Source organism: Rhinoraja longicauda, chromosome 1, assembly GCF_053455715.1.
Source record: "Rhinoraja longicauda isolate Sanriku21f chromosome 1, sRhiLon1.1, whole genome shotgun sequence".
In the NCBI taxonomy this organism is placed as follows: Eukaryota; Metazoa; Chordata; class Chondrichthyes; order Rajiformes; family Arhynchobatidae; genus Rhinoraja; species Rhinoraja longicauda.
This window is the reverse complement of record NC_135953.1, coordinates 28711430-28729494: the sequence shown is the minus strand read 5'-3', so window position 1 is coordinate 28729494 and position 18065 is coordinate 28711430. Positions and strand designations below refer to the sequence as shown.

Genomic DNA, 18065 nt, shown 5'->3' with positions numbered 1-18065 from the left:
TTGAAATAATATGCTTTTAAAAACATGGTTAGAGGAAGATTGGCTGCAGAGTGCATAGCATGGTAGTGGAATAGATTCCTTCCTGAAGACATTGCGAAACCTTGAGTATTTCTCAATCTTTGTCACATGGTTTCAGTGCTATTTCAAACAATTCTGATGCATTAGGATTTTTCTAAGGGCTGAAATTGAACTGATCATTTTTTTTAAATGGATGTTATTAATTAAAAACCTGATTTTTGTCGTTCAGCTGAAGTGTAATATGCATTCGACATGTCTGGTTGTATTGAAGAAATGTTATTTGGCTTTTCTGAGAACTCATGAATCACTTCGCATGACAAAATGCAGTTTCATCTCTTTTGAAATGAGCAAAGATAGATTGCAAAACCCAGTTCTTTGGTTCACAGAGGGATAATGACTGAAACTTGGTTAAGGGAGGGGCAGAACCGGCAGCTCAATGCTCCGGGGGACAGGAGCTTCAGGAGAGATGGATGAGAGAAAAAGCGGAGGGGTTTGCATTATTGGCTCAGGAGGATGTCACACTGTGTTCAGAGGTGACATTACGGACGGTTCATCTCGAGAGGCAATAGACAATAGACAATAGGTGCAGGAGTAGGCCATTCGGCCCTTCGAGCCAGCACCGCCATTCAATGCGACCATGGCTGATCACTCTCAATCAGTACCCCGTTCCTGCCTTCTCCCCATACCCCCTCACTCCGCTATCCTTAAGAGCTCTATCCAGCTCTCTCTTGAAAGCATCCAACGAACTGGCCTCCACTGCCTTCTGAGGCAGAGAATTCCACACCTTCACCACTCTCTGACTGAAAAAGTTCTTCCTCATCTCCGTTCTAAATGGCCTACCCCTTATTCTTAAACTGTGGCCCCTTGTTCTGGACTCCCCCAACATTGGGAACATGTTTCCTGCCTCTAATGTGTCCAATCCCCTAATTATCTTATATGTTTCAATAAGATCCCCCCTCATCCTTCTAAATTCCAGTGTATACAAGCCCAATCGCTCCAGCCTTTCAACATACGACAGTCCCGCCATTCCGGGAATTAACCTAGTGAACCTACGCTGCACGCCCTCCATAGCAAGAATATCCTTCCTCAAATTTGGAGACCAAAACTGCACACAGTACTCCAGGTGCGGTCTCACCAGGGCCCGGTACAACTGTAGAAGGACCTCTTTGCTCCTATACTCAACTCCTCTTGTTACGAAGGCCAACATTCCATTGGCTTTCTTCACTGCCTGCTGTACCTGCATGCTTCCTTTCATTGACTGATGCACTAGGACACCCAGATCTCGTTGAACTCCCCCTCCTCCTAACTTGACACCATTCAGATAATAATCTGCCTTTCTATTCTTACTTCCAAAGTGAATAACCTCACACTTATCTACATTAAACTGCATCTGCCATGTATCCGCCCACTCACACAACCTGTCCAAGTCACCCTGCAGCCTTATTGCATCTTCCTCACAATTCACACTACCCCCCAGCTTAGTATCATCTGCAAATTTGCTAATGGTACTTTTAATCCCTTCGTCTAAGTCATTAATCAGCTATATGGATGGAGCTGAGGAATAAGAAAGGGATGATCACCTTGTTGGGGGTGTACAACAGACCACAGAATAGTCAATGGGAATTAGAAGAACAAATGTGCTAGGAGATTGCAGACAACTGCAGGTCAAATAAGGGTGTTGTAGTAGGGGATTTTAACTTTCCCAATATAGACTGGGAAAATCATAGCCTAAACAGTTTAGATGGGATGCAATTCCTCAAAAGTCTTCATGAGAGTTTTCTTAAGCAGTATGTGGAGGCCCCCACATGTGAGAGGGCAACGCTGGATCTAGTTTGGGGAAACTGGGAAGGGAAAGTTAATGAAGTGTGGGTGGAGGAGCCTTTTGGGACCAGTGACCACAGTTCAATTAGGTTTAAGATCATTATGGATAGGGACGGAGAGGTTCCATGTGTTAAAATGCTCAACTGGGGTAAGACCAACTTTGAGGGTATAAGAGAAGGTCTCGCTCAAGTTGACTGGAGCAGGTTATTTGAGGGGAAAGGAACATCGGCCAAGTGAGATGTTTTGTGGTGTGCCTCAGGGTTCGGTGCTGGGCCCATTACTGTTTGTCATCTACATGAATGATTTGGATGAGAACATACAGGGCAAGATTAGCAAATTTGCAGATGATACAAAAGTTTGTGGTTTTTCAGATAGTGAAGATGGTTGTGAACAATTGCAGCAGCATCTGGATTGATTGGCCAGGTGGGCAGAGGAATGGTTAATGGAATTTAATACAGAAAAGTGTGAGGTGTTGCATTTTGGGATGTCGAACAAGGGCAGGACCTTGTAAATGGTAGGCCTCTGGGTGGTGTTGTAGAGCAGAGGGATCTAGGAGTACAGGTGCATGGTTTCTTGAAGGTCGAGTCGCAGGTAGATAAGGTGGTCAAAAAGACTTTTGGCACTTTGGCCCTCATCAGTCAGAGTATTGAGTGAAGAAGTTGGGAGGTCATGTTGCAGTTGTATAAAGCGTTGGTGAGACCGCATTTAGAAAATTGTGTTCAGTTCCGAGCACCATGTTGTAAGAAAGATATTTTCAAGCTTGAAAGGGTTCAGAAAACATTTACGAGGATGTTGCCCGGATTAGAGGGCGTGAGCTAAAGGGAGAAGTCAAGTCGGCTGCATCTCTATTCCATGGAGCGCAGGAGGATGAAGGGAGATCTTGGAGGGATGTGGACCAAGCGCAGGCAAGTGGGACTAGTGGAGCTGGAACATTGTTGGCCGGTGTGGACGAGTTGGGCCGAGGAGCCTGTTTCCACACTGTATGACTCTATGACTCTATGACTATAACTCTATGATAAGATATACATGCATTTAGTTCTGAGGGATAAGATATATGCATTTAGTTCTGAGGGATAAGATATATATGCATTTAAATGGACAAGGGCTGATTGGAGATAGTCAGCAGGGAGGTCATGTCTCATGAATCTTGAGTTTTTTGAAAATGTGACCAAAAAGGGTATTGAGGGCAGAGCTGTCGATGTTGTGTATATGGATTTCAGCAAGGCATTCAACAAGTTTCTAGATGGTAAACTGCTCTGGAATGTTATGTAGATCGCATGGGATTCAAAGCTCGATAGCTGAATGGATAGAAAATTGGCTTCATGGAAGGAAGCAGAGGATGATGGTGCAACTTTGCTTTTGGGACTGGAGGCTTGTAATTAGTGTGGTGCTTCTTGGTTGAGTGCTGGGCCCACTGCTGTTATCTATATCAATTATTTGGATGTGAACGTACATTGCATATTTAGCAAGTTTGCAGATGAAAGTGTAGATAGTGAAGATGGCTGTCAAAAATTGCAGCAGGATCTTGATCGGTTGGCCAGGTGGGCTAAGGAATGGTTGGTGGAATTTAGTATAAAGGAATGTGAGGTGGTGTATTTAGGGAAGTTTAACATGGGCAGGAACTATGCAGTGAATGGCAGGGCTCTGGGGAATATTGTGGAGCAGAGGAATAGACAATAGACAATAGGTGCAGGAGTAGGCCATTCGGCCCTTCGAACCAGCACCGCCATTTAATGTGATCATGGCTGATCATTCTCAATCAGTATCCCCGTTCCTGCCTTCTCCCCATACACCCTGACTCTGCTATCCTTAAGAGCTCTATCTAGCTCTCTCTTGAATGCATTCAGAGAATTGGCCTGCACTGGAATCTAGAGTGCAGGTACATATTTTGTTCGGGGAGAATGTACAAACTTCGGACAGACGGCACCTGTCGTCAGGTTCAAACCCAGGTCTCTGGCGCGTTAAGGCAGTAGCTCTACTGCTGTGCCAACATGCCGCCCCGCTGCAAGCTAAAAATACTAAAGGCTGTTTGTTACTGTTTAAAGAAGTTTCATTGCATAAGTGTTCAGGGAAGCAATTGCTTGTTAATTTCATGGACTCCGCTGTGTAACTAGTAGCGTGCTCTTAAAGAGATGGTGATGTCTGATTATTGTGGGGATGCTCTGTCCCCTATAACCAAAATCCATTATAAAGAGGGCTGTAATAAAGCTTGGGTAGACAGCACAGCTAAGGTTTTGAATTGTAGAAACAAGGAACTGCAGATGCTGGTTTCCCAAGAAAGGGCACAAAGTGATAGTAACCCAGCAGTTCAGGCAGCAACCCTGGAGAAAATGGATAGGTAACGTTTCAGATCAGGACCCTTCTTCAGACTGATTGCAGGGGTGGGTGGGTGAAGGTCAAAGCATGGCAGCTCACAGGAATAGTGGAGGGGCAGTATAAAGCATGGCAGGTCATAGCGGGTGAGGGTGGATTTTGATAGGCGATGGTTGGACAAATGCCAGAGATGAACACAAAGGTGTGAGACAAAAGGATCAGAGAGTTGCAAATGTTGCAGTTAGAGGATTGTCAAAAGTTTGAATTGTTTAGGAGGGGAGGGGAGAGATGGGTGCAAGGTCAGCCTGGGGGAGAGGGTTCTGGGGAGAAAGGGAAGGAAAGCCAGTTCATTGGCTATATTTAAGAGGGAGTTAGATGTTGCCCTTGTGGCTAAAGGGATCAGGGGGTATGGAGAGAAGGCAGGTACGGGATACTGAGTTGGATGATCAGCCATGATCATATTGAATGGCGGTGCAGGCTCGAAGGGCCGAATGGCCTACTCCTGCACCTATTTTCTATGTTTCTATGTTTCCTGCCCATAAACACCCCCACGCTTTATTTTGTCTCGCATCTTGTGTGTATTAATTTTGGCCTTTGTCTGAACAGTTTTGTTGAACACGCCAGTGCATAACAGTTTGAAGAAGGATCCCGTCCCAAAACGTCGTCTATTTATTTTCTCCAAAGATGCTGCCTGACCCATTCAATTATTCCGGCATTTTGTGTCTTTCAAAGGTTTTTGGATATTAATGCACCAGTAGTTTATTCACAAAATGCTGGAGTAACTCAGCAGGTCAGGCAGCATCTCAGGAGAGAAGGAATGTGTGACGTTTCGGGTCAACACCCTTCTTTAGAGAAGATTCTTCTCTCCTTCTCTCCTGAGATCCTTCTCTCCTGAGATGCTGCCTGACCTGTTGAGTTCCCAGCGGTATGAACATTGACTTCTCCAACTTTAGATAGTTCCTCTGTCCCTCTCTTCCCCTCCCCCTTCCCAGTTCTCCCTCTATCTTCCTGTCTCCACCTATATCCTTTCTTTGTCCCGCCCCCCTGACATCAGTCTGAAGAAGGGTCTCGACCCGAAACGTCACCCATTCCTTCTCTCCTGAGATGCTGCCTGACCTGCTGAGTTACTCCAGCATTTTGTGAATAAAAGTAGTTTAACTATGTTCATTTCTGCTTAAAATGCAGTGTTTAATTGAAGCTGACAATGACAGTAGATTTTGTTTATTCCCTGCTGCAGCTGCTCATATTGGCGTGGGAATCAGTGGCCAGGAAGGCATGCAGGCAGTCATGTCGAGTGACTATGCTTTTGGGCAGTTTCGTTTCCTGCAACGACTGCTCCTGGTTCATGGGAGGTGGTCCTACATCCGGATGTGCAAGTTTTTAAAGTACTTCTTCTACAAAAACTTCGCATTTACTTTAGTTCACTTTTGGTATTCCTTCTTCAATGGATTTTCTGCACAGGTAAAATAACAACAAGTCTGACTTTTTATTTGAAGAATTCAACCAATGTGACATGTCAGCTTTTAAAATCTTACAATAAAGACCATCATTGATTATTTTAGTGTCAAGAGCCAGAAAGGTTCACTGAACCAGAAGAAAAAAGTATGAAGTTAGGATTATTAGGTGAAGTATAGTAAAATTAAGGGTCTTTACTCTGCTTCAGAAATTGAAAAGAATTCCACGTTTTCATTGGAATGTGTCATCAGCATTTTCAATATCAGCATTTAATTATCGTGGTGATGCTATCATTGCTTTAATTATTTCTCATAAATTATTTTGTTATTTGGATCCTGTGACGTATTCAAATTGAAGTTGCCTTACCTGGAGTACTGTGTGCAGTTTTGGTCTCCAAATTTGAGGAAGGATATTCTTGCTATGGAGGGCGTGCAGCGTAGGTTCACTAGGTTAATTCCCGGAATGGCGGGACTGTCGTATGTTGAAAGGCTGGAGCGATTGGGCTTGTATACACTGGAATTTAGAAGGATGAGGGGGGATCTTATTGAAACGTATAAGATAATTAGGGGATTGGACACATTAGAGGCAGATAACATGTTCCCAATGTTGGGGGAGTCCAGAACAAGGGGCCACAGTTTGAGAATAAGGGGTAGGCCATTTAGAACGGAGATGAGGAAGAACTTTTTCAGTCAGAGGGTGGTGAAGGTGTGGAATTCTCTGCCTCAGAAGGCAGTGGAGGCCAGTTCGTTGGATGCTTTCAAGAGAGAGCTGGATAGAGCTCTTAAGGATAGCGGAGTGAGGGGGTATGGGGAGAAGGCAGGAACGGGGTACTGATTGAGAGTGATCAGCCATGATCGCATTGAATGGCGGTGCTGGCTCGAAGGGCTGAATGGCCTACTCCTGCACCTATTGTCTATTGTCTATTGTCTTAATGCCACACCTTTTGCTATGCCCTCCAGTTTTGGAGATTTCCACGTTGGGAAAAAAGTTCTGACTGTCTACCCTATTTATGCCTCTCATCATTTACTTCTAAAAAGTCTCCCCTCAACCTCTGATGCTCCAAAGAAAATAATCAAGTCTATCTAATCTCTCCCTGTAGCTGAAAACCTCAAAACCAGGCAACATATTGCTAAATCTCCTCTGCAAACTCTCCAAACCTTACACATTTTTCCTGGAATGGGGCAACCTGTACTGCACACAATACTCCAAATGCGGCCTAATCAAAGTCCTATTAAACTTCCCCGGGAGACAGTTCCTCAAGTGTGCAGATGGCACGGGTTCATACACTGCCGAACAAACAAGGGTAGACTAGCACATATCTTATATGTTGTTCCAATCATTCAGCCAAGGCTTTCCTAAGAACAATGTGGCATCTTTAGTTTCGCAATGCGTGTCAACAAGCAGAACAGTTAAACGATAGCTAAAATCTCACGCAACAACAACCCTGTGGTTCGTGCATCCTTCTGCAATCTGTCTACACATCTGATCCTCTATCTCCCACTGGCTATTTGGTGGCCTATAATAAAAGGGGCGTGGCTGTGTTCTGCAGCTGCGGCTCACCGGCAGTCTCTCTGTCTTTTTTTTGTTTTTTTGTCTATTGTCATCGTTTAATGTGCGTTTTGTTCTATTTTTAACTCTGTGTATGTGGGGGGGTGGGGGAAACCTTTTTTCTAATCTCTTCCTCAACGGAGATGCGACCTTTACCGTGTCGTATCTCCGTTCGCGCTACGGCCTAACATCGTGGAGTCGGCGGCCTCCAGCTGGGATCGACCTTGAAGACTCCGGTTGCAGGGCCTGGACTTACCATCTCGGAGGCTACGGCCGTGGGCCCTGCAGACCGCAACATCGGGAGCTCCCAGGTCCCTGGCTGGCGACCGGTTTTTGGGAGCTCCAGCCGTAGCAGCTTCGACCGCCCCGAAGCGCGAGGTACGATCGACCCGCTCGCAGGCCCTTCATCGCCCTGCGTGGCCCGGCCGCAGCACTTTCCATCGCCCGGTGGGGGCTCAGGACTTTCATCGGCCTGCTCGGCTCGGCCCTGGGACTTTCCATCGCCCAGTGGGGGCTCAGGACTTTCATCGGCCTGCTCGGCTCGGCCCTGGGACTTTCCATCGCCCGGTGGGGGCTTCAAAAAGTTGGGAGCCTCGATCACCTCGTGGCACCACGGGAGAAGAAATGAGGAGGAGATAAGACTTTGCCTTCCATCACAGTGAGGGTGTGCCTAGAGCAATCACTGTGATGGCTGTTTGTGTAAAAATTGTATCTGTGTGTCCTGTGCTTTTTGTTGTCTACTGCCGGACCCTGACGTGAGAGGACGCTGGCGTTGTTTATTCGCCGCTTTTCCGTTAGGATAGTTTGTCTGTTTGTTTTTATGTTATGATTGTTTATGTAAAGCGCTTTGAGCACCTGATAAGGCGCTATATAGAATAAATGCTTATTATTATTATTATTATATAATCTTATTAAAGTAATTGCTCCTTTCTTATTTTTTAACCCACCCATAATGCCTCATGGTATTTTATTGCCTTGCTGTGACAAAGGCACCAATATTGATGTTAGTTGTTTAGATTGAAGGGATGTGCTCAATAGGGATCCAGTCAAGATGAATTATGTTTTTGAAAAACTTATGTTGATAATACTTCAGTAGTTATGTTTACTGTGCACTGCACTGCTGTGAATGCTGTTCATAATTGTTCATATTTTTGGTTCTAAATGTTTTTATGCACACAAACAGGCATTTGCTTTCTTGCTCATATGTTGCAGCATAAGATAAGATTTGGAGAATTAAGGGAATCTCATGTATTCGCTTCTCATTTTCAGACTGCATATGAAAACTGGTTCATCACTCTTTACAATGTTCTCTACAGCAGTCTTCCAGTTTTGGTTGTTGGGGTGCTTGATCAGGTACGTTCCATCTGAATATTAATTCATTGATACTTTCTTGCCACACGTCCTTGGTACAGTGAAATTCTTTGTTTTCCATACAATGCACAAGTATGCAAAGAGTCACCATGTATAGAGTGCAGACAAAGTTACAAAAGAATTCAATATTGTTCCATGTCCATCACATTTTTACATTATGCCTGTAATGTTTCAAATTGAGTTATTTCTTTCGGAGCAAACAAAATACAGATTTCTGCATCATGTGAAGAGTTGATGAATTATAGGTTAACTTAATGTCATTCAATGTGGATTAAAGTTCAGTTTTAGATTTAATTTTTTTCAGATAGTTTGGAGTTCCACTTGCCATGTGGATTTAACACCTCCTGATTCCTCCACTAAGATTAGTTCATCTTAGCTTCTCTGCAGGAAAATGATTTGTCCTTCCCTACCCTATCAATTTATAACATTTGAAACTTCTTGATCAGGTCATCCCTTCATTTTCTATGGTTGAGTTAACAACAGGTCAAAAATCAAGATTCAAGTCTTATTTATGCAAAAAGTACACGTATACAATAAATTAATACTTAGCAATATCAGGTAACCCAACTATAACATTGCAAAACCAGAGACTGCAGTGTAACCAAAGTAAAGTCCACAATAGATCATTGTTGCTGTTGCAGTGATTAGTGTTGCGCAGTATTCAAGAGCCTGATGGTTGCTGAGAAGAAGCTGTTCTGGAACATGGAGGTCATATTTTTCTGGTACTTGTACCTTCTTCCTATTGCAGTTTCATTGCTTTCCCCGCGATTCAATATCGATCTAGTTTATGCATATTCATTGACTAAGCTGATCCTGTGGAGAGAATATTTTGGCAAAGCCCAGATCACTTCCAGGCCAAATGACCAATGTTCACAATAGCAGAAATGCAATGCCACAAGATGCATGATTTTATCCTCTTCTACTCTTTTGCACTGTTCCATGGTATAGTTTGGATTATAGTTATCCATTTTGCTCAGTTTTTTCCTCTTTTCCCTTCTCTTTAGGATGTCACAGATAAATTGAGTCTTCGGTTTCCAAAGCTTTATATACCAGGACAAAAGGGCTCTTACTTCAATTTTACAAAGTTCTTCCTCAGCTTATTTCATGGCATTGTGGTATCCATGATCATTTTCTTTGTACCATATGGAGCCTTCCTTCAAACAATGGGTCAGGATGGCGAGGCACCGACAGACTACCAGTCATTTGCAGTCACCACAGCCTCCTCTCTAATTATAGCTGTTAATTTCCAGGTAAGTGGATGTTTCATGGTTTCATTCACTCTTTCAAAAATAGATAACCTTGCTATAGATTTGAGTGCAATTGCCTTTGAGTTCCTTGCCAGTGATCAGCAGTGAATGAGAATGTGAGGTCAACATTCTTTGTTTATTGCCATCCATAGTTTTGCATGCTTTCCAGAAGAAATCGTTCAAAGTAATCATTGATCAATGCCTTTGTTTCCACCCTCACCAGGAATGCTTAAACTTTCTCCCTTGTTACTCTGGCTGACAGCAGCAGAGATAAATGTGTAAGCTAAAGGTGTCAGGGTTTATGCGGAGAAGGCAGGAGAATGGGGTTAGGAGGGAGAGATAGATCCACCATGATTGATTGGTGGAGTAGACTTGATGGGCTGAATGGCCTAATTCTGCGCCTATCACTTATGAACTTTGGAACATCCTGGTCTGCTTAACTGACACACGAGAGGAGGAGCTCCTAAGTAAATTTATTTCCTTGCTCCATATTTTCGCATTTGCTAAAAATGAATCATTTAATTTAAAAGGAACTTGCCTTGGGGTAAGATAATACCAAACATATAGTATTAGCACCAGGAAAATGCACATTAAGTAACAATGAGATTTTAGTAATTGATTATGGTATGGATATGTAAATACCATGATTATAACTTGTCATTTCAATTTTGCAAGCAGAACTTGTCTTGGGGATTTCCATTGACATAAAGTTTGTATAAGAAAATAACTGCAGATGCTGGTACAAATTGATTTATTCACAAAATGCTGGAGTAACTCAGCAGGTCAGGCAGCATCTCGGGAGAGAAGGAACGGGTGACGTTTCGGGTCGAGACCCTTCTTCAGACTGATGTCGGGGGTGGGACAAGGGAAGGATATAGGTGGAGACAGGAAGATAGAGGGAGATCTGGGAAGGAGGAGGGGAAGGGAGGGACAGAGGAGCTATCTGAAGTTGGAGAAGTCGACGTTCATACCACCGGGCCGCAAACTGCCCAGGCGAAATATGAGGTGCTGCTCCTCCAATTTCCAGCGGGCCTCACTATGGCACTGGAGGAGGCCCATGACAGAGAGGTCAGACTGGGAATGATAAAGTTTGTGGTCCGTAGCATTTGTGAGAATTGCAATAAAATTACATTTGGCCACATTATTGAAAACTTGATATATTGCAGACTTGCCAAATTCATAGAGTATTTAATGTAGAATATTAACTGGAGAATGTCTGTATTAAATATTTTAACTTTTTTTTGGCAGATTGCGCTGGACACCTCTTACTGGACATTTGTCAATGCCTTTTCAGTTCTTGGAAGTATCGTTTTATATTTTGCAATCATGTTTGATCTACACAGTGCGGGAATCCACATCCTTTTCCCATCAGCTTTTACTTTTACTGGTCAGTGATATTTTGAAGTATTATATAATGTTTAAAATTCAGGATTGTTTCACATGGCTCAATAATTCTGTTTGTGTTTGACTTAACCTCATCAGGAAGAAATGTAACAATTTAAAAGTTTTGGTTAAAATGAAATGTTTTAAATACAAGGCAACACAAGAGACTGCAGATGCTGGAATTTTGAGCAAAAAAAACAAGTGCTGGAGAAACTCCGTCGTGAGGAACTGCAGCTCTAGGCCTCTTTCTTCCAAATGTGCCTCGGAATTTTGCTTCCCCTACCTTCAGCAATTTGTTTATTGTTTGAAAATAAAATACAATTTGTTCAGTTGGGAAAGCACTAGGTTAATATATATCCTCCATCCACAAGGCTCCAAATAAAATTAAATAAGAGACAGTAAGAAAATCCTGATTTTATCCTACAAATCACAGCAAAACCTCTTTTAATTCTTTGTCCTTTTCCAGAACTACATCATTGCTAAGGTCTGCCAAAACTAGTGTTAATTGTCATACTGGATGCAGTACTGGATTTTTTTTTTTAATTTGACGAAGATCGAAGATTCCCCCCCATCTTGGATGGTGCCTTATTGCTGACTGAGGATGAATGTCCCTAATCTGCTCCACTGACAACCCTTTTGTCGATGTGCACGAAATTGGTTGAATATAAATTAACAGTTTGGGCACACTAATTAAACTATGCAAGGAATCCTAAAATAAAATCCACAAAATCCCAAGAAACCCCAGAATTTGACAATGCAGAATCCTTGAAGTGGAATTGAAAGAACACTTGTTCTTTCTCAGATACCTACTATTTTTGATACCTACTATTTTTGCATAGCTGTCTGCAAAGTGATGAGATGAACAACACTTTTCTATGTACATGAATGCTTCCATTTGTTCCCCCTTGCTTCCCTGACTATCATCCCCGATACTGTTACATATCCTTTCCATCTCCATCCCCCACCAGGAAGGTCTTCCTCGAATAGAGATCTAATTAACCTCGCTCTACTAACATCTTCCTAAACCTGGCGGAACTTGTCCTCATGCTCAACAACTTCTCCTTTGACTCCTCTCACTTTCTCCAAGTTAAAGGTGTAACCATGGGCCCCAGCTATGCCTGCCTTTTTGTCCGTTACTCAAACAGTCCTTGTTCCAAATTGACACTGGCAACAGCCCCATCCCTTCCTCTGCTACATTGACTGCTTTGGGGCTGCCTCCTGTGCCCTTGCAGAACTTGTTGATTTCATTAACTTTACCACTAACTTCTACTCCGCCTTCAATTTCATTTTTACTATCTCTGATACCTCTCTCCCCTTTCTTGTTCTCTCAGCCTACATTACAAGGGATAGACTTTCGACAGACTTAACTACTCGCACAGTTATCTGGACTATGCAAGAGGCAGGGTGGGAGGAAGCAAAGATAATCTTCCCTACTCTCAATTTTCCGTCTCTGCCACCGTCCAAAGATGTGCAGGTTTATAGGTTAATTGGCTTCTATATATTGTCCCTGCTGTGAGGATAGAACTCGTGTAAGGGGAAATCAATGTGATTTGGTGGGCCCAAGAGCCTGTTTCCATGCTCTATCTCTGAACTAAACTACACTAAATCTGCTCCCAAGATGAGGCTTTCTATTCTAGGACATCACCATTGTCCTCTCTATGTCCCATAGTTCTGCTCTCGCTGCCCCTCCACCCAGATGGGACTGGGATTGAGTTCCCCTGGTCCTCGCCTTTCACCCACCAGAACTCTGCATCCAACACATTTTTGTGACCTCCAATATGATCCCACCATCAGTCACATCTTCCCAACCCTTTCCGCCTTCTGCAGACACAATGCCTTGGTTCACTCGTCAGTTCCCAACCAAACCACCCCCTCCCCTTTCCACTGCAACTAAAGGAGATGTAATGCCTGTCCCTATACTTCCTCCCTCATCTCCATCCATGGACCCCAGCATATCTTCCAGGTGAAACCAAGGTTCACGTGCACCTCATCTACTGCATCCGTGTTTCCGATATGGCCTCCTGTACATAGTAATGTGCCTTGTATTTGTTGAGCAATGATTATCAAACATATTGACCTTGTTGTTTAATGGTTTGTAATCTTAAAAGAAAAAAAAACAACCTCGTGACAGTTGGCATCCTTCACAGCTAAAGCAGTTTGTAAACCACCTGAAAATCAAGGTAGTACATTTGAAAGGTATTCAAGTTTGTAGTATAGGAAGTGCTGTAACCAAATTAGACACAAGGTACATAAAATAATGCGACGAAAGGCAAAATTGTATCAGTATTGCTTGATAAATATCCAGACACGAAAAAACTCTACATTTTACCCAAAGAAATACTGTGCCTACCAGAAAAGGTCAAATGGTTCCTTTGTTTAATCTCTCAACAGAAAGATGGCATTTCTGGAACTCATGGCCCTTTGTCAATCCTGCATTTGAGTGTTGACATAACTCAATTGGATATGTTAAACTTGGTAATGGGATGTAATTGTGTTCGTACTAAACCAGGAGCAAAAATGGATTGCTGAATTTGCCATAATTGGTTGGAGAAAGGTTTTTTTAATCGAACTTCGGTTTGGTTTTTAACACTCTAATAATTTAACTATATACTTCACAGGTGCTGCTCCCAATGCCCTTCGACAGCCATATCTATGGTTGACTATCATATTAACTGTAGCAATCTGTCTTCTTCCTGTTGTGGCCATTCGCTTCATGACTCGGGTAGTGAGCCCGTCAGAAACCGATAAAGTGAGTAACAATAGTATAAGAAAATAACTGCAGATGCTGGTACAAATCGATTTATTCACAAAATGCTGGAGTAACTCAGCAGGTCAGGCAGCATCTCGGGAGAGAAGGAATGGGTGACGTTTCGGGTCGAGACCCTTCTTCAGACTTACGTCTGAAGAAGGGTCTCGACCCGAAACGTCACCCATTCCTTCTCTCCCGAGATGCTGCCTGACCTGCTGAGTTACTCCAGCATTTTGTGAATAAAGTGAGTAACAATGTAGTTGCCAAAGCACTAGCAGTAATTTTATCTTCACAATTTGTGCAATTGCAATTCATTTTTAGAATCCAGTTTCCATTTTTCTTAAAAGAGCTAATAGCTAATTTGTGAACTTGAAGATAAACCATCTTGAAAGACCCTGAATGGTCTTGGCAGGATGTTTTTGAGGTTATGTTTCCTCGTGTATGAGAATCTAAGGGTTGTGGTTTACAGAGTTACCCATGTGGAGATGCTTGATTTTTTTTTCCCCCATGTGAGAATTGAGTTTTGTAATTCTCTTCCTCAGTGTTCGAAGCAGAGGTAGATAGATTCTTGAGAAGCAACTGGTGAAAGATTGGTGGGTAGATGGGAATGTGGAGTTAAAAATGAAATCAGCTGAGCCACAACATTAAATGGCACAAGGATTGAGTGACTCAGTAGCCTACTCCTGCTCCAAATTCATTGGTAACACAGGTTTGGTCTTGAGCCAGGTGTAAGGCCAGTGAGCCTCAACTTAGAATTTTGTGTAGGTTTTTTCAGCAAAATGACTTTTTCACTGTAGATGGTTTCGGGCATGTTTCTTTTTGTGATCCTGGTGTACATTTTAAAATTGGGTTTCATTAAAGCACAGGCTGAGATCGCAAAGATATCTCTGCTCAACAAGTCACTAGAATCAATGAGTGAAACTTTACTGCAGCCAAACATTTGTCCACAGACCAAAAGAAAGATGAGAAAAATTTAGAAAAGGTTCGAACTGTTGGTGTTTAAATTCCTGAAATAGACTTTGGATAAAATATTTTATATCATTATTTGGCAAGTCCAACAAGAGATTGGGAGGGAGGTGGGAGAAGAGATAACGCACGTGTCTTTAAGAAAGGAACCAGTTAAGAGTAGCAAAGGGAGACCATTTTAGAATTCATTATCAAAATTAGCATTGTTGAGAAATAAAACAAAAAAGTTCTAATTTGGGAAAAGGTCAATTTTTCTATGCTGAGATAAGATTTAGCAAAAGAAGAAACCACTTGAGTATCTTCTCGAAAAATGCAATAAAGTTTAATAATTCTCTGCGGATTGTTAGTAAGCTATGACCAGGTTGCTCTGGCAGATTGATCAAGAAAGTAAAACCCTAAAGGATCAAATGGAAAGTGCAAAATCGGATTCGAAATTGGCTGAATGGGAGAAAGTCAGGCTTACCGGTGGATGGCAATTTTAGTCAATGAGCAGCTTTATACTAATCCCTTGCTTTTGTGATCTTTACTTTTATAGGCATGATTAAAAGTTTAAGATGACGTTAAAATTAGCAGTGTTACTGATGGTGAGGAAGAAAAAGTTGTGGGATACAAAGTTCAATAAAATTGGTTGAGTAGAAAAATGGAGAAGTTCAGATAATTGATTAGAGAAGGCAAACAAGAGAATACATGCAGAGAGTTGGGGGGGATCTTGGAGTAGATGTTTATCATTCCTTGAAGATTACAGGATGGGTGGAGATAATGATTCTAAAAGATAATTAACATGCTCTTGTAATTATATTCATAAAACATTAGTTAGGCAACAGCTAGAGAACTAACTAAAATTATTTTCACCAGACAGGAAGAATGTAAAAAACTGAGAAAAGCTCAGTTGAGATTCAAGATGATTCTGGAAATCTGTCGTACATCAATACCCTCCAGGTATTGATCAGAAGATATTTGCTGGGCTGAGGCCTTTGTCTTTGGGGGGAAAAAATAATCGAAGTGATAGTATTTTGGCTATAACAACAACCCGAGAGATTTAAATCAAGTGAACAGGAAGGATCTACTGCCCTTGAGGGTGGAGTTGTTTAATCAGAAAAAAACCCAAATTTGAGGGGGTTTTGGCAGAGGTATGGTTTATGGTGGTGGCTGTGGAAAATCCATCTTGTCCAAATTGTAGTGGGACAAGACATCTTAACCTTTGAAAAGCTGATGGAGTTTAAAAAAACCTTCATTACTTTCATCAGAAATTTGAATGAGACAATATCTCTGGAGAGTATTGATGTAGGAAAATAACTGCAGATGCTGGTACAAATCGGAGGTATCACAAAATGCTGGAGTAACTCAGCGGGTCAGGCAGCACAAAATGCTGGAGTAACTCAAGTTTGAAGAAGGGTCTCGACCCGAAACGTCACCCATTCCTTCTCTCCAGAGATGCTGTCTGACCCGCTGAGTTACTCCAGCATTTTGTGATACCCGGAGGGTATTGATGTACAATTAACAGCATTTCAGCAGCATTTATGCAATGAATTGATCATCTTCGGTGCCATAAATTGATATTAACTATCTTGGCTTTGTTCTGCCTGAAACTCCATCATGTGTTCTTTAATGAGGACGAATCCTTTAAATGATATCATCTTGTTTTTAACAGATTCAAATGAACCGCAAAAAGTACGAGATCGAACTCTTGCCCAAACCAAGTCGGCCAGGCACTTTCCGTCGGAATGCATCTGTTCGTCGATCAACCTATGCGTTTTCGCATCAGCGAGGGTATGCTGACTTAATTTCTTCTGGTCGCAGCATCCATAAGAAAGGACCACGCTCCAGACCACCTATCAGAAGTCAGACAGAGGAGACAGCTGGTGCCAATGCAAGCTGAGGACATCACTCCATTTGACTTCTTGACATTTTTTTATAGAAAAAAAATTGCAGAGAAGAAAACTTTTTTTTAAATCTCAGGATCAATCGGAGGAAATTTCCAACACATTCAATATATGACTTTCTACGTTGTGAGATCTGCAATCCTCCCAATATGCACAAAAGAAAGTCAAGGAAATCTATTCTGCAGGGGCCAACTAATATATTTAAAATGTAAAGAAGAGATTATCTGTTTTCCAAGCATTAATCTCCTGTTGCTACGTGGCAACATTTTATGAATTTTCATTTATGAGACTGGTGTGAGCAATATAAAAAGAACAGAATTTTGTTTTATTGATTTGCAGAAACTACCTGAGCAACTGTTTTTTTTTTCATGTTAACATTTATGTAGATTTATGTTCCTTGCTGAATTTTATTATCATTTGAGAATACCAAATATTTCATCTTTAATGCCTTACCAAATATGACAGAATTTTATTAAAAATGCAATGCTATGTTTCCACTATTCAAACTCTGAAACCCAGATATGAAGAAACACTTAAAATCTGCACTGCCATTTTTATTTTCTGAGCTTGAGTTCTTAACTTTTTTTCAATGATGATTGAATATTTAGCATAAATGCTCTTCATTTTTAAGCCATTATTTGCCTTGATGTGTTAAATAATATGCTTGTATATTTTCAGGATTATTTTCTGTACTAAATAAGGACAATTAAACATGTACGATTTAGTGATTTTTGTTTAATTATTTCAACATATATTTTGTTGGACCACAAATTCACGACAGGATTCTAAAAATCTCAAATTCATACCATTAGCCTTTAAAACCTGTTGGTATCACTGGTCTTCAATTTCAAGGAAAACTGCAAGATTACCATATCATTTTGAAGGTAGCTTGGCATTGGTACCAATAGAAATTAAGAATTGGTTGGTTTTTCGTTCTTTTTTTTTTTTTAAAAGGCAGAGCCAAAAAGATCATAGGAACTTTGAAAATGTTTTGGTTAGTCAAAAGACATCTGGACAGGCACGTGGATAGGAAAGGTTTGGAGGGATATGGCCAAACGTGGCCAGGTGGAGCTAATGTAGATGGGGCATCTTGACCAGCATGGGCAAGTTAGGTCGAAGGGCCTGTTTCCATGCCGTGTGACTTTATAACTCAAGTCAGATAATTAAATGTTTAATTCAGTTACATATGATGAAAATTCTTGGGTTCAAATTTATTGTCTCCATTTTCAAAGCTATAAGGAAAACTATCAATCAACACAAATTGGTCTATTTCTTATCCTTGGAGTTTCCTTGCAGCTGCTTCTCTTGTGC

General features: G+C 41.7%; 1 protein-coding gene across 1 annotated transcript in view; it reads left to right on the top strand.

The window, feature by feature from the left end:
* atp8b1 (ATPase phospholipid transporting 8B1) overlaps positions 1-17425 on the top strand; it is a 114822-nt gene extending 97397 nt beyond the window's left edge. Inside the window, exons 23-28 of the mRNA XM_078409544.1 lie at positions 5390-5613; positions 8425-8508; positions 9531-9776; positions 11022-11160; positions 13775-13905; positions 16523-17425. Of these exons, the coding sequence (XP_078265670.1) occupies positions 5390-5613; positions 8425-8508; positions 9531-9776; positions 11022-11160; positions 13775-13905; positions 16523-16750 (1052 nt within the window). The 3' untranslated portion in view covers positions 16751-17425. The remainder of the gene's footprint in view (positions 1-5389; positions 5614-8424; positions 8509-9530; positions 9777-11021; positions 11161-13774; positions 13906-16522) is intronic.
* Positions 17426-18065: the final 640 nt, after the last annotated feature.